We start from the raw sequence: 24,401 nt of genomic DNA, 5'->3' as shown, positions 1-24,401 counted from the left end.
AATTCTCAATAAAATCCTGGCGAATCGCATACAAAAGCATATCAAAAAAATTGTGCACCATGATCAAGTAGGATTCATCCCTGGGATGCAAGGCTGGTTCAATATATGGAAATCAATAAATGTTATTCACCACATCAATAGACTTAAAGATAAGAACCATATGATCATCTCGATAGATGTAGAAAAAGCATTTGACAAAGTACAGCATCCCTTTATGTTCAAAACACTAGAAAAACTAGGGATAACAGGAACTTACCTCAACATTGTAAAAGCTATATATGCTAAGCCTCAGGCTAGCATCATTCTAAATGGAGAAAAACTGAAGGCATTCCCTCTAAAATCTGGAACAAGACAGGGATGCCCTCTCTCACCACTTCTATTCAATTTAGTTCTTGAAATACTAGCCAGAGCAATTAGACAGACAAAATAAATTAAAGGCATAAAAATAGGAAAAGAAGAACTTAAATTATCACTATTTGCAGATGATATGATTCTATACCTAGCAGACCCAAAAGGGTCTACAAAGAAACTGCTAGAGTTAATAAATGAATTCAGCAAAGTGGCAGGATATAACATCAACACGCATAAATCAAAGGCATTCCTGTATATCAGCAACAAAACTTCTGAAATGGAAATGAGGAAAACCACTCCATTCACAATATCCTCAAAAATAATAAAATACTTGTGAATCAACCTAACAAAAGAGGTGAAAGATTTATACAATGAAAACTACAGAACCCTAAAGAGAGAGATAGAAGATCTTAGAAGATGGAAAAATATACCCTGTTCATGGATAGGCAGAACTAACATCATCAAAATGGCGATATTACCCAAAGTTCTCTACAGGTTTAATGCGATGCCAATCAAAATCCCAACGGCATTTCTTGTAGAAATAGATAAAGCAATCATGAAATTCATATGGAAAAACAAAAGACCCAGAATAGCAAAAGCAATTCTAAGCAGAAAGTGTGAATCTGGAGGTATAGCGATACCAGATTTCAAACTGTACTACAGAGCAATAGTAACAAGAACAGCATGGTACTGGTACCAAAACAGGCAGGTGGACCAATGGTACAGAATAGAGGACACAGAAACCAATCCACAAAATTACAACATTCTTATATTTGATAAAGGGGCTAAAAGCATGCAATGGAGGAAGGATAGCATCTTCAACAAATGGTGCTGGGAAAACTGGAAATCCATATGCAACAAAATGAAGTTGAACCCCTTTCTCTCGCCATGCACAAAAGTTAACTGAAAATGGATCAAAGAGCCTGATAGAAGAAAAAGTTGGCTCCGATCTACATATTGTGGGGTTGGGCTCCAAATTCCTTAATAGGATGCCCATAGCCCAAGAGTTAATAACAAGAATAAACAAATGGGACTTACTTAAACTAAAAAGTTTTTTCTCAGCAAGAGAAACAATAAGAGAGGTAAATAGGGAGCCTACATCCTGGGAACAAACTTTTACCCCTCACACTTCAGATAGAGCCCTAATATCCAGAATATACAAAAAACTCAAAAAATTAAACAATAAGATAACAAATAACCCAATCAACAAATGGGCCAAGGACCTGAACAGACACTTCTCAGAGGAGGACATACAATCAATCAACAAGTACATGAAAAAATGCTCACCATCTCTAGCAGTCAGAAAAATGCAAATCAAAACCACCCTAAGATACCATCTCACTCCAGTAAGATTGGCAGCCATTATGAAGTCAAACAACAATAAGTGTTTGCGAGGATGTGGGGAAAAGGGAACACTTGTACATTGCTGGTGGGACTGCAGATTGGTGTGGCCAATTTGGAAAGCAGTACGGAGATTCCTGGGAAAGCTGGGAATGGAACCACCATTTGACCCAGCTATTGCCCTTCTGGGACTATTCCCTGAGGACCTTAAAAGAGCATACTATAGGGATACTGCCACATCAATGATCATAGCAGCACAATTCACAATAGCTAGACTGTGGAACCAATCTAGATGCCTTTCAATAGATGAATGGATTAAAAAAATGTGACATTTATACACAATGGAGTATTACGCGGCACTAAAAATGACAAAATCATGGAATTTGCAGGGAAATGATGGCATTAGAGCAGATTATGCTAAGTGAAGCTAGCCAATCCTTAAAAAACAAATGCCAAATGTCTTCTTTGATATAAGGAGAGTAACTAAGAACAGAGCAAGGAGGAAGAGCATGAGGAAAAGATTAACATTAAACAGAGATGAGTGGGGGGAGGGAAAGGGAGAGAGAAGGGAAATTGCATGGAAATGGAAGGAGACCCTCAATGTTACACAAAATTACATATAAGAGGTTGTGAGGGTAAAGGGGGGGGGGGAAACAAGGGAGAGAATTGAACAACAGCAGATGAGGTAGAGAGGGAAGATGGGAGGGGAGGGGAGGGGGGATAGTAGGGGATAGGAAAGGTAGCAGAATACAACAGTCACTAATATGGCATTATGTAAAAATGTGAATGTGTAACGGATGTGATTCTGCAATTTGTATTTGGGGTAAAAATGGGAGTTCATAACCCACTTGAATCAAATGTATGAAAGATGATATGTCATGAGCTTTGTAATGTTTTGAACAACCAAGAAAAAAAAATTTTAAAAAACTTAACCCTTTTATACAAAATAAATCAAGTGTGTTTATTGAATGGTGATTGCCTGCTTTATTTCAGACAACCAGTGCTTTGATTTTTATTATGCTATGTTATAACTGAACCCAAATAAATACAAGTTGAAATTTATGTAGACTGTATTAAGATTATAATAAAATGTATCTGAAGTTTAAAAAAAGACACTGTTTGACATAGCTGATTTGTTAAAAACTCTTTTCTGTAAAGGAATTAGATTTTAGATGAGTAGGTCAATAGAGTTTTGCAAGTGACCTCAGATGGATAGTGTTTACTTCATGTTGTGACATCATAAACAATATAATTACATGTGGAAATAATTATTAAAATGTCTTCATATTTTTCTATTCAAATTGATTAAAGCCAACCATCTTTTACATTGTTTGTATTTATTTTCTCCTTGTTTATATTACAGCTATCATACTAATTATTCCCATTTCCATCAGAAATAAAGCAACAAAAATATAAAATGCTATGATATACATTTTCAACCCCAAAATTGTTTGCAAAGCTATTTGGGGTGGGTGTGACATCCAATCATAAATATATCAAAAATGACTCAAAATTAATACATTTACATTAAATAGAGAAGTATACCTTTAAGCTCAGCAGATATTCACAAACAGCATAACAAATACCAATACCTTCTTCTGTATTAGTACCTCTGCCAAGTTCATCAATTATTATGAGTGATTTGTCATTAGCATTATGTAGAATATATGCTATCTGAAAAATATAATTTTAATATTATTCATTGTAGCCAAACAGCTGTCACTATCATAGAAAAATGGAACGAAACCCAATCTCTTTATTAGTTCATCTGAAATGTATTTTAATATAGAAATCCTGCTGAGTAGAAAATAACACATTGCTTTTCTTTCTCAAGATCTCATGACTACCAATTTCAATAGAATAGCTGATATATAAAGAGATAGACATATGCATATGTATATGAGACAACAGAGTAAATAATCATTATCTAAAATATTGATGTCTTTAGAGATAGTAAAATAAAACAAAGCAGTGAATTAAGTGTTCAAATAAAACATCATGATAGTCATTTTCTTCTCTACAAATGACTAACCACTTAAAATCATCTAACAAATTTATTTTACCATCACTCTGTATTCAATAAAGATGGAAAGAAAAATTTAGGAAAAAAGTGCCCAATACTTAATTCTTCGTTTAAGAAAAAAAATGGAATTCCTGACCAATAAAGACTTAAGACTTAAATTGTCAGAAGTGCTCCTTACCCCAAAGAATATTATCTTCTTTCACTCAAGATATAATTCCACCTATATTATATTATGACACAATATAAGTTTTATGAACATTATTTCTTTCAATGAGACTAAGCTTTTTAAGGCTAGGATGATTTAAAGAAACACCTCAAGCACCTGGTATATTGCTATACTCCTCCAAAGACATTCAATATATACTAAGTAATTATATAAATTGTGGGACAAATGATAACTTTATTCACTATCTATTTACAGAAAATTATCCAATTATAGTGATCCAATAATTCCTATCTAATATAGATATTTCAAGAGCTTGTTTAGCTGTCAAGCCTACTTGATATAGGTTTGGAAATAGGGAAGGCTACATATTTTATACAGCAAAAGAAAATTCTATAAGGGCAAATGTGAGGGTGATTTAAAAATCCTTCTAACAGTTACCTTTTATTTTAAAATCAAGCCTAAGAGGAAAAATAGATAATATACAGAATGATACTAAATATTATTTTTGAAAAGTCTTTTATACATTCCATATAAAAACATGTAAGCATATTTTTATCATTCAATAACAAGATTTTCTTTTAAAACTGTACTTTTCGATAAAATATTCACTTCTATTTCTTCCTAAAACAAAAATTAGGAAGCTGTCTTTGACTGCCCTCTGGCTCTCAGAAAGGAGTATAAGCACTTTGCAAGTTTTACTTCAAGAATACTTTCTAGCATAATTGACCATTAATGGGAAAATGTAATATATTTAACACAAGAAATGTTTTACTTGAGTACCTCTTTCATTTCCTTCATAAATGTTGATGAATTTGTTTCAATATCATCATCAGTACTGATCCTTGTAAAAATCTGTTCAGCAATTCTAAAGGAAGAATATTCTGCTGGAACATAAGATCCTATAAAATATAAGATCAAAGTAAACTAAAATGCTTTTATAAAAATTTTTTTATAAAAAAATTATATAAGTACCAACAACATTTTATACTTCTTGGCTCATTTACTAGAATTATGTGGTGGAAAGAGCAATGGATATAGAGTTAGAAACACAGCCCAGCCCTATTATTTATTTCATAATCTTGAACAGCACTGAACTCTCTTGAGTATCATCTTCCTCACATATAAAATGGAAATAGTTGTATAAAGTTATTTGGAAGTTCTAATAATACAAATATTATTTCAAATGGAATAATTTTTAAGTAATATACTTAAATGATAATCACATTCAAAATACGAGAATTTGAAGGAAATGTTTATAAAGTTCAAGTTGATAAAATAACTATAGAAAGGTATATTAGAAAACATTATCATAAATATACAGAAACAGACAGGATAAGAAATGAAAAAGGTGAATTTTAATCCACAAGACTGTTTTTATCTGAGAAATTAATATGCTAACTAATCTAAAACATTTATCTTTTGAAAACAAGTCAATCTAATTAGTATGTATCTAACAGTATGTATATAATATTATAATCTTCATTTGCAGATAGGATGCGCCCATCTTTCTACATAGTATGGGATATAAAAGACATTCTAACATCATAAGAATATGAATATACAATAGTTGAGTGGGGAAAGTATTACACATATAAAATTCTTTATAGATAAAATAGTGAAATAATGGGAGCAAAGAAATAGCCATTTAAAACAAAGATAAGGATAAAGGACGAAGCCTAGATCACAAGAACAAGATTATCGGGGTAAGAAAGCAACAGTTAAACTAATACTAATAAAACTAAAAGTAGTGATGGCAATTATAATGATTGCACCTACTTTTCACATGATAGACATTTTATAATTATTTTCTCCAATTCTCAAGATAATCCACTGAAGTAGGTTCTAATTTTTCTCATTTTACCACTGAAAACATGGAGCCTCAGAATTACAAAGCTAGTAAGATGTAGCTCTTTCATGTTAATCTATTTTTAATCTTCTTAAAAGCAGAGATTATAAACCTAGAGCAGCTTCTAACACATCATAATATCATGATAAATGTTTCTGAAAATAAATAAAGAATTGATGAAGGCAGAATTTCAATCAGATTTGTCTGACTCAAAACAAAAACAACCTCTATTTTCTCAAGATACTGGAAATGAACTGCTTCTTTCTTAATAGTCTAGAAGATGGGACATTTTATTCATTTAGAGCTAAGAGTCTAGGGTCATGCTGTCTGAGTTTGAATCTATAGTTAAAATACATCTGCAAGCTACATATACATCTGCCTCATAGGAATTATGTGATATTTGATAAATTACTTCCCAATTCTTTGATTTACTCATCTATAACATGGAGTTAATAATAATACTCATTATATTTTTATAAGCAATAGATGAATAATACATATATTAGGATAATACATGGAAGGTACAGAGAAACAGAATTAGCTATTAGGGCCATTTGGGTAGACTAAGGCAAAGAACTGATATGGGGAGATGTTGGGCAAATCTTTGGCCCTGATCTTCCTTGTTATGTGCTGGGAGCCATTAGCCAAGTAGGTATGACAATTTCCTTGCCAGCGTACCCCATGTTGCAGTGACATTGAATGTAGGTGACCTTGTTCAAGGACCAAGGCGGATTAGGGCGTTCCCGGTTTAGGTTCCAGGTTTAAGGTTTAAGATTATTCCTGCTGGGAATAGGGCGTATCCTGCTGCCTGAGTTCCCCTTGAGTTCTCACAGGATTCAGACAGTATTTTTTTGGAGATAGAAGCCCAGTGGAGGTGGATTTGGGCAGAGAACGTGGATTTCCCCAGAACGTGTTTGTAGACGGCTGGTGTGAGTTCGGGAATAAAGAGTTGCTGTTTGAATCTACAAGCTGTGTGGTGGCTCTTGATTGTGTGCCCAGCCAGACTGCGGCATCTGTGCCCAGCCAGACTGTGGCAGTTATGTAGAAATTTAGCAAATAATTATTAAAAGCTATTATGTGTTGGGGTGAGTAACACAGACATGGGCCCTTCCCTCAGAGAGAATAAATTATTAATCTCTTAAATATAAATTTCCTATAGGGTTTTCAGAAGAATTAAATGAAAAATAAATGTTAAAAGTACCAAAAAGAGAATATAGAATATGCTATTAATTGGCATGCTTGTATTTTATCCTTTCTCCTAACCTCCACCCCAAAAATTCTCAAAATTGCTTATCTATATTATTACAAAAGCTGTCTAGCTGATATTTTGCTTCTGGTCTGGTTCTTGTCTATAACCAGTAAGAGTGATCTAAGTTAAATCGGATCATGCCATTCTCTTGCTAAATAGCTCCCTAAAGATTGCTGGATAAAATTCAGTCTCCTCCAGTAAGGATCTAGACACTTCATGATTTAATTCCTGTCCATTTCTCCAGCGTTATATCCTGCCATTCAGTTACTCTGCTCAACAAACCAAAAGAACTACAAACCTCAGGACTATTTGTAATTCCTTGAGCACATCATACTATTTTTTTTTCTACTGTGCTTTAGAAAAATGCTTTTACCTCTGTCTGGGAAGTCCCTTTTGTTTCTCATACCCTCCCCTTCACAGTATTTTGTATATATTATTTCAGCTCTAATAATGATTCTTAGAAGTATGTACCTAATATTATAATCTTCATTTTCAGATAGGAAAACTAAGACTTGAGAATTTAAGGAATTTACTTAAGATTACACAACTAGTAACTGGATAAATGGATCTACCTGCCAAGTCTGTGCTCTTACTATCAAGCCTTTCAAGTCCCAGAGCTTTCTTTTATTCAGACTGTACAGACACTATATATAGTTTGAGGTATTTCAGAGGTTTAAGATGGGCAACAACAAGAAAATAATTATCTTTAAATATTTAAAGAACTAATATCAGAAAGACTAGATTTTTCTGTGATAAATAAAAGAATTAGGACTAATAAATACAAGTTATAGAAAGTTAGAATTTAGTATAATGAATACTTTAACAATTAGGGCTGTTCAATAATTGTACAGCCTTTTTAAAAGACAAAGCTACTCATAAATACTCAAGTAACAGATTACATCACATATAAATCAGTTAGTTAAGATGTATTTTTAATTTCAGGAAAACTCTAAATAAAATATTTAATTTTCTTCATTTGTTAATCTCTGATTTTCTTTCCCAGAACTAAGAGTAAATATTCTCTGTATCAACAATATTACCATTGCTGTGTTCCTTGCAATCCTTTACATTAGACCAGGGTTTCTCACCCATCATACTACTAACATCTCAGGCTCAATATATTTTTCTTATGTGTTGGTGAAGGAGGGAAGGAGAAAGAGGGGAGCCCTGTATTATAGAATGTTAGCAGCATTGCTGGACTCTATACTCCCACCAGTTAACAATCAAAAAATATTTTTAGACATTGCCAAATTCCTAGGTTTGGGGGTTAGGGGTCTGGAACCAAAACCAAATTTGTAGGCTTGGGGGAAAGTGAACCAAAACCATGCCTGGTTGACAATTTCTGCATTAGGGCCAAAAAGTTCATCCCTGATCCATATATTCCTCAAGGACACTCATTTTTCAGAGATAGTAGTTGTTTGGACAGCAAGAATATGTGACAGTGTTGTGTGTTCATATATGTATGCCTAACATCCAATTGCTATTGGTACCCTCTAATTAAAGGATAAATTTCTTTATCTGAAATATTATAACTTTGGGAAAAACTCACATGGGTTATTCAAGGCAAAAATTTACCCTACTCATTTCATTTTTTCTCACAAAAAAGTGTTTTTGATCCTGAAATTCTTATATAATTCAATTCAATGATAATTGATACAATATTAATAGAGTAAGCAAGTTTCTAATTTTGTAATATTCCAAAATGGAACATTCCACTATACAATCCAAATTGAATGAATTTTAATGAATACCAAGAGTTAAAGTTATGATCTACATAATAGGTGCACTACTATACTTTTTTATAGACACAATACCTTTATTTTATTTGTTTATTGTACGTGGTGCCAGGGATCGAACCCAGTGCCTCACGCATGCTAGGCAAGAATTCTACAACTGAGTCACAACCCCACCCGCACTACCATACTTTTAGGTAGGAGAATCTACTCAAAACTTTTCTTGAGTTAATTAGGCACGTGCAGCTAAAATCTAGGCACAAAACATTTTCAAAAGGGAATATAATTGGTAATACTAAAGTAAAAGCATAACTTACCAATCTGGGCCATAATCTGACAAAGAGCAATCTGTTTTAAATATGTGGATTTCCCACTCATATTTGGTCCAGTTATGATTAAAAAATTACTCCCTTCTGTTATATAAGTATTGTTGGCAACAGGTTTCTCCACAGATATTTTCTCAAGAATCGGATGCCATCCCTGTTTGATTGCTAAAGTGTCAGTGAACTCTGGACGTACTGAAGAGAAAAATATAACGTTTTTAAAGATTAGTATATTTATATATAAAGAGTTTGTGATATGTATTACTGTGCATAACTTAGTGATTTTACCAGGGCCAACTTGGGACATTAATATTGATATTATTTTATCACAAATCCCTAACTAAATCCCTCTAAATTACAATGAATATACTCTAATCATTTTTATTCGCTTTCAGAAAACTCTGCAATTTAGTTCTTTGTCACTATCTTGGGTTCCAGATCATTCAATTTTCAGATTAAATTGTATAGATTAAAAAGAATAAGGTATCCATTGGTGATATTGTTAAAATAACAAGTGATTACTACAGAACTGCATATTTACTTACTGTACCTTAAACATTATTTCAACCTTTAATATTATTTTGAATCCTTAGCACTTGAAATAAGGTATGATTATAGAATAAAAGCAAATGAAAAAAGAATTTTCTGTCCTAGCCTCTGGAGAAATTTGTCTAAAAAGAAATTTAAGAGCACAAATAAAATATAACACAAAAATTTTGTTACTTCATAAAAACAAATAATGATCAGATCTCTATGGAAACCAATTGAAGGTGGAAGGAGGATGAAGAAGGTGGAAGTATGAGTGAAAACTAAAATGCTGTAAAATCTCTAGGTGAAATGCATGCATAAACTTGAAAGCATGCATTATAAAACAGAGATTAATTTTTAAAATTTTAAGGGATTTTCAAAAATTCATTATTTATTCATTATTAATATTATTATTATCCCTCTCAAACCAAAATAGAACAATATTAAATCCTTTAAGAGTTACCAAAAAAAAAACTATTGTCAGGATGGCCAATCCCTAAGGTAAGATTTTGATCCCAAAAGACATATAAAAGATTAATAAGTTTCAGTCTATAAAATACCAAAGCAAAAGTAATATTTCCATGAGAAATATGAAAAACTTTATGATTCTTCCCATAAAAACAACTTAACATCATAATTTTGAAATGTTACGATTGATTTTAATTAGAAATTTTAATGTTTTTAATGTTATTAGGTCCACAATTTTTTTTAATATTTTCGTTAGTTGTTGATGAATCTTTATTTATTTATTTACATGCGGTGCTGAAACTCAAACCCAGTGCCTCACACATGCTAGGCAAGCACTCTACCACTCAGCCACAACCCCAGACTAAGTCCACAATTATTGAACCATAACCATCACATACTGGTTCTGTAATTTCTCATGCTACAGTATGGTTATTACTAATAAGTTGGAAAAGAAATTTCAAAGGGCTATCTTGAGTGAAGTATTCACTCAACATTAGAAAATTACTTAACATTATTATTCAATGTCTGTACATAGTATTGAATACAAAAATAAATGACATAATTCCTGATCCTGGTATGCTCACATCTAAAGAACAAAAACGCTCACTTTGGAGATTCATTTCTCTCTATTAGCATTTGTCACACTGCTTCTAATGAGTATTCAGATCTGAACTTCATACGTTTCAATCATTGCCATTTTCACCAAGGAAATGTCTCTGTAGTGTCTTATTTGGTAAGACTTTAAAATATCTTGCAGTTTTTTTCTTTTTGATTTCCCATTTTCTGAGTGAATAATTTTTTGGATTTTAAAATAAATTTTAGGGGCAACTTTATTTTGTGTCCTAGTCTAGGACATAGGCAAGAATCTATATTTCATGTAAAACATGTAATGTTAAATACAATTATTCATGTTAAATACAATTATTTAAATGGAATACAAATCTCAGTATGCCACATTCTTATTTCAAAGAAAGTAACTTACCATAGTCAGAAAGAGTGCAGGCATGAGCAAAAGAGAGTAGCATATCCAGCATTGACACAGTGTCAGAAAGTTTATATAAGCAATGAATATGTTCATAAATCTCACTAAGCAGTTTGCACACTATCCTGAAAGTACATGTTGGGAAAGACACGTAATTATTTTTTAAAAAGCACATACAATACAATTATCAAATACTACTAAATGTATTGCCTAAGGTAGAGTAATATTCATAGTGAAGTGTACACCACAACTACACAAACCTATTGTTCAATTGTTTCATTTTAGAGATGAGGAAATGAAATGATTGCTTAAGGTCACATCTACTTAATGAAAAAGAATCTATCTTTTGGTGTATTAACACTACATTTTTAAAGTGATGTTTCTATTAAGAAAATAATCTTTTATTAATAAAAATATCATATATAGGTCAAATCAAGCCCTAACAATACTTTAATCCCATCTGTTAATAATTCTGTTTTTGCACACATTAGATCGAACACAAAAGCTATTATATATTTTTCTTTCATTCTCTCTTACACATGCAACATCCAAATAACATAATCATTTAAGAATTTATGTGTCAGTATTTTGATATAGTATAAAAATTTTTCCCTTACAAGATAAATATGTACCCAAAGCTTATTATATTTTATAATGTCTGTGGTCCATGTCTTAAAACTGTTTAGAAATCCCAACATATCTCTATTATCTCAGAACACCAATTCTAAATTTTCTATTTCTTCTAACTGTATAGCTATCGTTTCACAAACAACAAAAGAACTGGTACCATTGCGATATTGCTATAGAAATGTCAGGATATGAGAAACTGAGGGCTTATGGACCATAGGAAAAAAATAAAGTAAAAGAAATTCAAGATAAGCCCATGCTATGCTAACCTCCTCTACTTATGATGGAAAGTACAATACAGAAGTATTGGTTATAATGTTATAATGGCATTTTTTGTGTAATTAGATCTGCCCTGAAGTTTCTGTGAGACTCAGTGGCCCTCACCATAATGACAGACTTTCTTTCCTAACATTCATAATTTTATAATTGTCTGTAATCAGACAAAAAGTCAATTAATAAAATTTATCATAGTTCTTTAAACCAATTTATTTCAAAATTCAAATACTTTAAATGTTCTTACATGTAAGTCATGTGATAGATTTCTCGCAAAGACTCTTGGCATCTTTCATTCATTTTAATTAAATCTGCTGATGTAAAACTGTAAGAATTTTTCACTTTAGAAATCTGTTAATAATTTAAAAACAGAATATATGAACATGCATATGAAACAAAACAGATTTATACAACTTAAATATAAGTTAGTCACTTTAATTTTTGAGAAATGATATCACAAAAAAAGTTCTAAGTAATGTTTGGGGAAAATAAAAGGAAGACAACTTCAAAGGATAAAGCAGTCTATTTTAACCTGCTCTATCCAACATGACCATTTTGACAGGTTTTAAATAGTCAGTGTAAATGTTAAAATATTGCATTTTATTACCAACTGACACACATGACAGATATCAGTGATATTCATGCCATGTATGACTCCTGTCTTATCCCTTATCCCATAATTGAACCTCACTCAAAATCTAATCACATTGCTAAATTTAACCCATTCATTACTTCATCCTTTCCTCACTTCTTGGAAACACAGTTTGCTTATACACACACACCCCAGAGTACATGCATGTGTATGTATGTGGGTAATATACAAATAAATTTAAAAGTTAAAGAGTTTGTTTTTGTCAAAAGGTCCTCCTTGGAAGCAGAGAAAGAAAAGTTAATAAGCATGCAGAAAAAAAAAGATTTCCATGGTCCAAAGGTTTGTAGATATTAAGTTTTAAAGTTTAAGCACATTTCTTTACTTCAGGATTTTTCAAAATAGGAAAATATGTATAGAGAAACATTTTCTATTTTAGGTAGTCTCTTTGTTTTCCTTTCTTCTCACACCAAGCTCTCAAAACTGATTTTTCTCCTAAAAAAAGCTTCTAAATCACTCTGAGTCTAGTATAACTCTTACACAGTGGGAGGAAAATAAAAGAAGCAATATACAAAGTATTCAGAAGATTGGCATGTAAACTTAAGGAGTGCTGGAATATATATAAATGTACTATAAAATCAGGAACAATAATTTCCTAACCACTCTTGAATGAACCTTAATAAATTCTGAAGGAAGTTGATCAGTGGGTAGCACTGTACAATCCATAGTCATCTGAATGAAAAATCCTCGAGCAGAGCTAAAACTTGTCCTTAAAGGCAGACTATATTTTTCTGCAAGCTGCGTTATCATTCCTAATGGCCAGAAACAAGAAAAACAAAAATAAAGTGAAAGAATTTTAATGAGAGAGTTGCTTTTTGTTTAAAAAGTCACAAGATATTTTTCCATAAATAGTTTTTAAACATTTTTTTCCAGTTTTATTTTATTGTAGTTGAAAATAGACAAGAATAATTTCTACTGGTGACCATAGTTCATAATAATACATTGTATGTTTCAAAATTGCTAAAAGAATAGATTTTTTAATGTTCTCGCCACAAAGAAATGGTAATTTTGGAGTGATGGATATGTTCTTTAGTCTAGATGTTTTCTTTTTTTTTTTGGAATGCATTACACTAATTATTACCCATATACAGCACAATTTTTCGTAACACTGTATATAAAATATGTTTATGCCAAATTATGCCATTACACATGTACTCTTTTTTTGCATTACAATTCTAAATACACATATATACCACAATTTTTCATATCTCTGTTTGTATATAAGGTATGTTGACACCAAATTCAAATCTTCATTCATGTAATTCTTATAATGATGACCACCACATTCCACCATCCTTGCTAATCCCCTTCCCCCTACCTTTCCCTCCCACCCCTCTTCCCTATCTTGAAATAATCTTCCTCCCATGCTCTCCCTCCCTACCCCACTTTGAGTCACTCCCCTTATATCAGAGAAAACATTCGGCATTTGTTTTTGGGGGATTACCTAACTTCACTTAGCATTATCTTATTTAACGCTATCCATTTGCCATCTTTTTTGTTGTTGTGACAGACAGAATAAATAAATTTATTTATTTATTTATATGTGGTGCTGAAAATTGAACCCAGTGCCTCACACATGCAAAGCAAGTGCTTTACCACTAAGCTACATATAGCCCCAGCCCCCATTCTAATTTTTAATAAAAGATAACAATCACATAAATTATTGCAATCATTAAGAAGGTCCCTCTATAAAATATATTTTATAACACGAAATATTCTTTTTAAAGAAATAATTAATTCATCAAAATTCCCTAAAAATCTAAACCTCCTATCAACTTCATACTAATACAGAGTTTTAAATTTATATTTTATTTTATGACCATTAATCTTGAACATTGTTTGAACATTGCTCAAAACAATCACTCCTCCTGACTTTCCTGCTTTTCTCAATGGTACCATCATTCTTACATTAGAAATTTCATTAAGCACTAATGGCCACATTTCCCTTTACCAAGGCCATATTTACTTAATAATTAACTTGTATAAAATTTTCTTTTAACCTCGGTATTTTTCTTGACTCAGATTCATTGTTATCATCCTAAATATTAATATTAATATTACTAACATGCAATAATTTAAACTGGCTTCCCTGACTCCATTTTACTCAACTTTACTAAATATATTTTTTAATAAATTTTATTTCACAAGGCAAAACCATCTCAGTACTTCATTCTCTTTGGGGAAAACATTTAAACTCCTAACTCTCAAAGACTAAATTCTGGTTCCCAGCCTACACTTAGGATTTATCTTTGACTAGTACTGTGAGGGAATGTCTTATTCCATCCTATCACCTTTGCTCATTCATTCCTTGAGGATTTCATTGAACCTCTGTGCTTCAGCTTATACCACTGCCAGTGGTTAGAATTTCTCCCTAGGCTATTCCAACTACCAACAAACGTCCATCATCTATGGGAAGATCCTCTATTTATTCTGACTCCTACTCTGGTTTCTCTTCAGATCGTATAAATCTTTCGCCTTTTACTATTCTGACTCCTCTCAAATGCTGCATTTTCCTTTATACACCTAATATTCTTGTGAAATTATGATGTTTAGGGTTTAAATCCACCAGTACTTATATACATATATAATGTGTACATATTTATGTATGTGTGTTTTTTACTTTATTGTCTGCCTTCACATAAGCTCTGTGAGGACAGGGACTTAATCTTGATCACTATGTATTCCTCGTGCCCAGATCGGTATCAAAGTTATTATTAGATCAATAAATATTTGTTAAAAGGTTACTGGACTGGCTTAATAATCACCTCCTCTTGAAAAAAATGATGTTTCTGCTGCTGAAATTTTTAGCATTAATAGCCTACATTTTTCTTATAACTTATATACAATATTGTATGAGAGTAACTATATTTAAGTTCAGAAAAAAGATATAATAATTTTATGTCCTTTTTTTTAAAAAAGGGGTTCCTTATATAGTAACATGTTAACATTATCTGTTTTGAAATAAAAAATAAATTTAAAATATGTATAACTAATTATCACCAGCAAAAAATCCAGCATGTCCTAAAAAAGTGTGTTTTATTCCTTAAAATTAAAAAAAAAAGTTTGAAATAAATTACCTGCTATGTCATCTACTATCTCTGTATATGTTCTTCTGGCTATGTCAAGAAATTCATTTATGTGAGACCTCACTGCATAGCACTTTTGAGTCCTCATATTCAAGCATCCTTTCATGTATCTTACATCATCATTAATTACTGTTTTAATCTTTTCAAGTATGATTTCAAACCTAATGTTAAGGTTAAAAAATTACAAGTAATAAATCAGCTTTTGTATAATTTAATCATAATAATAGTAAACTTATTGAAAGCTATTTTCAAATAATTATGCAACAATTATTTTCCATAAGTTACAGTTATGACTCAAAAAATTCTAAATTTTTTCATCAGTCAAAACTAGAATAGTGTGAGGCCACCAAGAACAATTCTAAGATCTGCTAATATATAGATCTCCCAAATTATACATACTGACTGTGCCTGTGAGTACAAAACATATTCCTAAAGAACTGTCATAAAAATTCTGTCTTCATGCTCATTCACTCAATAAATACTAACACGATGTAGCAAGAGCTGTACTAGGTACAAGGATTCAAAGAAAACATGTGCTCCCTGCCCTCATAAGGAAGACTAAACATATATTGTGAGGCAGTGTAACTGAAGCCTCATAACTATCAGTTATCTAGTGGAGTGGAGAAGCCTGGTAACACCTATTTTCCTAACATTTTCCTTTATTCTGCTCTGTATTTTATTTGCAATTAAGCTGGTTTTATTATTAACTTCAGTTTGTGGCATCACACTGTATATAAAACTCGAATAAATAAAATATTTTTAAGTATCTTTTTTGGTCATGAACTAAAATGCTATTGCTAATAATTTAACAAGATTCAAATCAAACTGTACTTAGATCTTTTTCCATACTCATATCTATTATTTCTATTTGCATTAGGCCTTTTTTATTTAATAAAGAAAAGGAATATATTTATATATTTTTAAGTCTTTCCATAGAGAATGACTAAAAAGGGAAGTATTAAAATCATCCATAGGCCAGGCACAGTGGCACATGCCTATAATCCCAGAGGCTGAGGAGGCTGAGGCAGGAGTATGGTGAGTTCAAAGCTAACCACAGCAAAAGCAAGGTGCTAAGCAACTCAATGAGACCCTGTCTCTAAATAAAATACAAAATAGGGCTGGAGATTGGCTCAGTGGTAGAATGCACCTGAGTTCAATACCTGGTATTCCTTCCTCCACACCCCCCCCCCCCCGCCGCCAAAAAAAAAATCACCCATGGATTTTAATCTCTCATACAATTCTACCTGCCAGTTGCATAAATAATGTGTTGTTACCCTATTTTTTATATACATAAGATGAAATATATAGCTAGAATTTTAATGAATAGATAAAGTTTCTGTTAATCAAAACTCAAGTAACTATTCTATAGACTACAATTGGAATCTTTAAAATAAGTTATGATCAGGAAGAAAAGAATAATCTTATATTTTATTAACAGTTGAATGACAAAAACCTCTTGTCTTCCAAGGAACCATAGTAAGCTCTTAATAAAGGTGTGTTACAGTTCTTCAGAGTAATCTATTAAAGAGTAAAATAAAGAATAGTTAAAGATAACAAATTATGACATTATTCAAACACAGCATTTTATAATTGTTTAATACTTTATAGTTTACCAAGTGCTTTCTTGCTTTCTCATTTTCATGCACCCCCAAAATATTTTAGGTATGTAGGTGAGGACAGATTTTTCCTTCCAAAAAGAGCACATAGTTAATGAGTGTCATCCATTGTTTCACCTTCATGACTTCTATTTTTCTTATCTCCTAATTGTTAAGATTTAACAACATATAGTGGTAGGTATTAATATAGCTCTGTTGTACATTTAGAGTTCTCAACATATAATTACAAAATTTGGATTATAAATACATTAAACTAGAAAAGTGCTTGGTATGTTTGTAAATAAAACAATTTCTCTATTATTAAGTGGCAAAAGTAGGAATTTTGTTTTGCTTGATGAAAATTATAAGTGGTCACTAATTGAATAAACAGAAATGAGGAGAATACCTCCTTAACCTGATATTTATCTATTTTAGTTTGATATAAGGCAATGGCAAAAACATTTTTCTTTTGCTTCAGAAAAGAAAAATAATATATACATACTGATAAAAACTAGAAAGTTCATAGAAACATAAAGGAAAATTAAATCACTCATAATTATATCTCTTCTAAAGATACTCTAAATATTACAATATATTTCCTATCAGAAATCAAAAATTATACACCATTGTATGTTCCTTTTCCCCACAGTTAATACTACATATAAGTATTAGAGATTTTTTTCATACCAAAAAATTTAATAATTTATATTCCACCCTGTGGGAAACAAATAGTCTAATTATTTGAGTATTATTTCACGTATAATTTCATACTAATACAAATAATGTTGACCATCATTGGATGTAAATCTTGGTCAACATTTGTTAATTTTTTTCAAACAGATTTGTAGGCATAGTATTGCAAGATCAAAAGATATATGTTATGAATGTTTCCTATAAAGTAGGTACAATTTGTACTGATACTAGCTATTTAAGAAGTTTTCTATCTCATTGGTCTCTCATTTTTCCAAAATAATCATACCATGAATGGAAAGGCTAACAAACTTTTTTCCTGTTTAAATTAGTTTAAAACATTAAATATAATGTATGGTGGTAGACTGGATCTTGTACCAAGAAAAAAATTCTATAAAGAATATGGTTAAAAATTTGTTAAAATGTAAATATGGGGTATACACTGTATAATAGTATTATATCAACATTAAATATTCTGAGTTTGATAATTATATTGTCATTATATAAGAGAACATCCTTTTGTGTAGAAGATACACAAGCTAGTATTTAGGTACTTCAACTTACTTTCAAATGGTTCAGTGAAAGTTATTAATAAACACATGTGTGTGAGTGTGCATGTGCTGTTTGTATTAAGAAAAAATATGCAAATTTGTTAAACAATCATGTAATTTCTCTAAGTTTAAATTTTTTCCTAAACACAAAGTTGAAAAAATGATGCCTAACATGTTATACAATTAATATACACACATGTAAATGAGGAGCTTTTTACTGTCATGTATAACTGATTAGAATTAATATATATATATATATATATATATATATATATATATATATATATGCACATACACACATATACACACACGTAAATTACCTTTAAAGGGTCCACAAGTTCCAAGGTATGCTTTAGATATATTAAATTTGTTATTTTTGATTCAGCTGCATTAACCTGATAAGATAAAAATCTAAATGTGAAACCATAAATATTTAATGCAAGAATGGGTTTTTCTCTTGAATATTTTAGCATTCTATTCAGGATGCCAGTCTAGAGAATAATTAGAAGTTACTGACATACCATAATAAGCCAAGCAGACTAGTCTCCTGGAAATTGACAATGGGAGGAGTTTACTTCATTCTGCCTAATTTTCATTTCTATTTCAACATCTGAGCTAAACTTAAATTGTAATAACAATAGTAGATCTAGTTTAAACCTGAGTGGCACCAAGAGACTAAGGTTAATTTTTAAAAAGCACCAAGAATATATGTGGATAGTTGGTATTTTGAAACTGAATCTGAACCTCCCAGATAGGTATAGAACAACAAAATTCCCACCACATATTCCTGTTTAGACAAATAAAATCATTTTCATAATTCTAGTGGTCCAAATTAGTTATAATTTTCCAAAATACAATAATATCAACATTCTAAATTTTGTAAATAAAGTTTATGTGAATGAAATTACAATCTTTACAAATGAGTAGTAGTACCGACCTAGAAAAATGAGGATGTTGTTGTGCATGGACTAATTTATCAATATTGATAGAAACAGAGTTTTAGGATATCCCAGTTATAACACAATGTACTTGACATTGAGCTGTTTCCTTTTGAGGTCCCCTGGCCTATATCTTCACTGCACAATATCTGAGCCCTTCTATGACCATCTGGCCCAATTTAGAAGACACCATAATGAAGTCATCAGACCAAAAAGCGGTTCATACCATCTTATGAAGAATCTCTGAAAGTAACAGGACAATTAATTCTAAATAAAATTCACCACAAAGAAGACAACTATTTTTCCTATCACCAAATGTAAATAATTCCACAGCCAATCTTCCCCCGAAGAAGATCAAGGTGGAAGGATTAACACACTGAATATAAACTTATAATAAATTAAGAAACAGACAGAAAGACCAAAGAAACAGAATAAAAAGTCTAGACACAGACCCAAGCATATATTGGTACTTGATTTATGGTAAAGGCTGACTGCAGAAGAATAGGAAAAAGACAATCTTTTCCATAAATGATGATAATACTATTCTGAATCTATATGGGAAGAAAGAAACATGGACCTTTCTTCACCTGACCAATGTAAAAATTAATTCCAATGCACTGTAAATCTAAATGTAAAAAGTAAAACAATAAAACATCTGGACTATAACAAAAGAATATATATATATATATATATATATATATATATATATATATATATATATATGACTTTGGGTGTTCTAAGTTTTATAGAACTTTGTAATTGATAATTTGGCATCCATTAATCACTTGGTAAAGCTAACAGCCAAAGTTGTGTACATCTTCCCTGTGGTCTGGCTTTTGTAGGTACAAAAAAATCATATTATAAACCCTATAATCACAAACCTTAACATCAGAGTTTTGTTTTCTGCCAAACAGAAAACATTCCTACCTAATTAACAACTTCCTGGTACTATAGTAATAAAGGACTTTCCTATGCTTTTCCTTTGCTCTTTCCATCTCTTAACAGACCTGGTACTTCCTAGTGTGAACCTGCCCTCTCCTCTTGGGAATTATAAATAATAAAACTCTTTCAGTGTCATTAACTTCTCCATGTTGCTATTTAGTCACCTCCATAAATAAAAATCCATGGGTGTTTTAGTTAACTTTTTTTTTTTACTGTTGTGACTAAGGACTGACAATGTAGAGGAGAAAAGTTTACTTGAGGGCTCACAGTTTCAGAGGTCTCAATCCATAGACAGTAGGCTACATTCCTCAGGGCTCGAGGTGAGGCTAAACATCATGGCGTAAGAGTATGGTGGAGGTATGCAGCTCACATGATGATCAGATGGCAGACTCCACTTGCCAGATACAAATATATACTCCAAAGCCATGCCCCCAATGCCCTATCTCCTCCAGCCACACCTCACCTGCCTTAAATTACCACTCCAATAATCCCATCAGCTGATTAATTCACTGATTGGGTTAAGGCTTTCATGACCCTTTCATTTCTCCTCTGAACCCTTCTGCATTGTGTCACATGTAAGCTTTTGGGGGACACTTCACATACAAACCATAACAATGGGTAAAATCATGATATTGGAATAGGTAAATATTTCTTAAGTAGGACACAGCAAGCATAAACTATAAAGAAAAAACACTGATGAATCCAGACATTTAAATTAAGCACTTCTATTCACTACTAAGCCAGGATTGGTTTGCCAACAGTCAACTTTGAGAAACTAGAATTTGAAGGCAGATAATTTATTTGAAAAGTAATTCCAGCAAGAATAGACAAGGCAGGGGGAGTAAGACAAGGAAAGGAATGATAGCAGTGTAGAATGCATTAATGATCAGGTTACCAATGCAGCTCAGTCCTGCTGGAGATTTATGAGGGATGCTTTATGGCAAGTTTCAGGATCTACTCCAGAGATAAGGAAAAGGGTGTATTCGTTCACCAATTCCTTTTCAGTATTGGTTAAAAAGCTATTGCCAGGGGCATCAACTCCCTGATACACTAGGGCCTTTTCTGTGGTGAGGGAAAGTTCTCAGGTAATCTCATCTGCTTCCAGCAAGCAACTTCCCTTGCACAAAAGTGAATGCCAAGAAGATGTGGATGATATGCCAATAGCACCTGCTCCACAAATTTGATTAAACATATGGTAGTTAGTCACTGCTGAAGAGGTGCTGAAGGTTAAAGGAGATAGATGAACTGAAATGGTTTCTGAGCTCATATGAAAAGTCAAGAAAAAGACAGAATGACTATTGGGTAGCCTTGAGGGCTCTGTGAATATATGAGAGTCAAAGCTAGTGAATTTTAGAAAGTATGGAGAATAATAGTCTGAGTACCAATAAGGAATGAGGACACCAGCTTTAAACTCCCTAGTAAGAGGAATATGCAAAGGAAAACCACTGTCACTAAGAGGTCTGCAAAACAAGAGTCACCAACCTGTAATTTTCAGTTTGAGGAAGAAGTTAAAGAATATAAAGGAGATTTGGTAATAACTGAACTTGAGTAACCAGAGAGGAAAATGGAAATATCATGGAATGGATAGGGGTGGAAATAAAGACAGCAAAGTTGAAGTTGAGCTTTTGGGGACAGAGCTCTATAGTCCAAAATAAGAAGTAGTTGTAAGTACTGGGCTTCTTGTTGACTTACATGAACAGGAGTAGGGTCAACAAATTATCATTGATGTTTCAAAAGCAAAGAGCAATTCAAACATTAGTTCACATAAACATTGAAAACAAAGATTGGCACAGAAAATAGTCTTGATAGAACCAGGAAAAATTGTAGGGTCCCAACTGACTCTTGATGATAAAAATATAAAGTAAAAACTAAAAATAGACACACTGGGACTGCAACTTGTGAGACACTAGAAGAGGACTAGGCTAAGATGTGCAGAGAATCTGCTGTGATACTAAAGTCCTTTCTCTCTGACCTAACAATATTGTGTGATCTTGTAGAATCTATGCAATGGTAGCACTCTAACTTGTTCTGCACTATTTGCAACCTAACGGTTTTGGGTAAAACATGCAATTCATAAGTAAAATTGTTCTTTAACACATTTCTCATTTAAAATTATCATTCAAAGCAGTGACATTTGGCAAAAGGCCATAAAGGCTAATCATAATATTTTGTGTGTTAACATTCATAATTAAAAGTCCTTAAACATTTACTGATTCCAAAAATACTGTTAAATGCAAAGTGAAAAAAGATTAATGATCCAGGTTAGCAATGACATATTCAAAAATAAAGTGAAGAACTTTCTCTGTATAATCATAAATCCTTTTATTTTAATATAATCACTATAATTTAATATTAATTATTAGGATTGAAACTGGAAGAAGAAAGCATTCCTGCTGTGGGGGAGTTAAAACCAGAGCAAGGGAAGATGGAGAGATGGTACAGTACAGGAGAGTGATAAGGACATCCAAACTGGAGGTCTGCCATCACAGCCATCACAGTGTATATGAGCTTGAACAAGATCAGGAGAGTATCTATGCAAAGGGAGAAGAATAGTTTGGCATTAGTTTTGGATCCCAACTAGGCTGAAGAAGTTTCTGCATAGGAGGCAAGCTTGATGCAGAATATAAGCCTGAGAGAAGGGAGAGAATTACTATACAGAAGAATTTATTAGCGGGTCCTGGAACACAGGCAGAATGAGGATGGTACCTGCATGGGTAAGGAGTGACAGCAGTGAGAGAATAATAGGAGAAATGGACCAAACATTTTAATGTATTAAGGATAATGACTTTCTCATCAGGTTTCTCATTGGCAGAAAAGGGAGTTACAATAATAGAAAGGGAAAGAACTAGTATACCCAGGGATGGCCAACTGAAATTGGAGGTACTGGTGTGAACTCATGATTTTCTGTTGTATAGATGAATATAGAAATAAATATATAGAGTTAAATGTATATACTTCTATACTTATTTATATAAATACATATTTATTCCCTAGCCATGAGAGGGTTGGGAGTTGTGACACTCCAATAGCAACAAGTGCTCAGATCTTTTTTGAAAATTTATTTATTTATATTATTATAATTATTCCACCATACTAACTGTACATATTAGTGGGTTTCACTGTGATATTTCCATATATGCACTTAGCATACTTTGATCTTATTCACCCTCCCTCTTATTTTCTCCTCTCTACTTCCTCTTCCCAGTCCCTTTCCCTTTCCTTAACAGTCTGTCTTCTATTTCAGGTTGTCTTTTTTGTTTTTCTTTTCCAGTTTCCATACATAAGAGAAAATGTGACAATGTGACAATTATCTTTCTGTGTCTGGCTAATTTTGTATAACATATATGACAATATCCAGTTCTATCGATTTTTCCTTAAAATGACATGATTTTTTTCTTTATTACTGAATAAAACTCCATTATGTATATATACCATACCTTCCCTATCTATTCAATGGGCAATGCACTCTCAGGTGGATTCTGTGTCTTGACTATTCTGAATAGTGTCACAATAAATGTGGGTATGCAGGAATTTCTTTTGTCTGCTGGCTTAACAATGTATAAAACTTCCCTTTTCTCCACATTGTCCCCTACATAATTATTTTTTTGTTGTTGTTTATGAATAATAGCCATTATGACCAAAGTGAGATAGATGGCAGTGAAATTTTGATTTGCAATTACCTGATGACTAAAGGTGTTGAGCATTTTTTTCACATATTTATTGGCCATTTATACTTATTTGAGAAGTGTCTGCTCAGATCATTTGCCCATTGATTGGATTATCATTGACTTATTTTTGAGTTCTTTATATATTTTAGACATTAATTCTCTATCAGATGAATGGCTGACAAAATTTTCTCCCATTGAGTAGATTGTTTACTCACAATGTTGTCTGTTTTCCTTGCTGTGCAGAGGCTTTTTAATTTGATGCAATAGCATTTGTCAACTCTTGCCTTTATTTCCTGAGCTTTTGGAGTCCTATTCAAGAAATTGTTGCCTATATCAATACCTTGAAGTGGTTCCTATATGTTTTCTTATAGT

At 32.1% G+C, this 24,401-nt stretch overlaps 1 protein-coding gene across 1 annotated transcript in view; it reads right to left on the bottom strand.

Annotated features, from left to right (window-relative positions):
• The window catches only part of Msh4 (mutS homolog 4), an 86,553-nt gene that overhangs the window by 20,380 nt on the left and 41,772 nt on the right, over positions 1 to 24,401 (bottom strand). The window contains exons 9-17 of the mRNA XM_027935258.2: positions 18,802 to 18,876; positions 17,099 to 17,163; positions 15,637 to 15,806; positions 13,175 to 13,311; positions 12,158 to 12,261; positions 11,011 to 11,135; positions 9,027 to 9,227; positions 4,662 to 4,780; positions 3,238 to 3,366 (exon numbers count right to left, since the gene is read on the bottom strand). Of these exons, the coding sequence (XP_027791059.2) occupies positions 3,238 to 3,366; positions 4,662 to 4,780; positions 9,027 to 9,227; positions 11,011 to 11,135; positions 12,158 to 12,261; positions 13,175 to 13,311; positions 15,637 to 15,806; positions 17,099 to 17,163; positions 18,802 to 18,876 (1,125 nt within the window). The remainder of the gene's footprint in view (positions 1 to 3,237; positions 3,367 to 4,661; positions 4,781 to 9,026; positions 9,228 to 11,010; positions 11,136 to 12,157; positions 12,262 to 13,174; positions 13,312 to 15,636; positions 15,807 to 17,098; positions 17,164 to 18,801; positions 18,877 to 24,401) is intronic.

The sequence above is a fragment of the Marmota flaviventris genome, chromosome 10 (genome assembly GCF_047511675.1).
Source record: "Marmota flaviventris isolate mMarFla1 chromosome 10, mMarFla1.hap1, whole genome shotgun sequence".
In the NCBI taxonomy this organism is placed as follows: domain Eukaryota; kingdom Metazoa; phylum Chordata; class Mammalia; order Rodentia; family Sciuridae; genus Marmota; species Marmota flaviventris.
The sequence above is the reverse complement of the archived record's forward strand: the minus strand, read 5'-3'. Positions and strand labels throughout refer to the sequence as shown.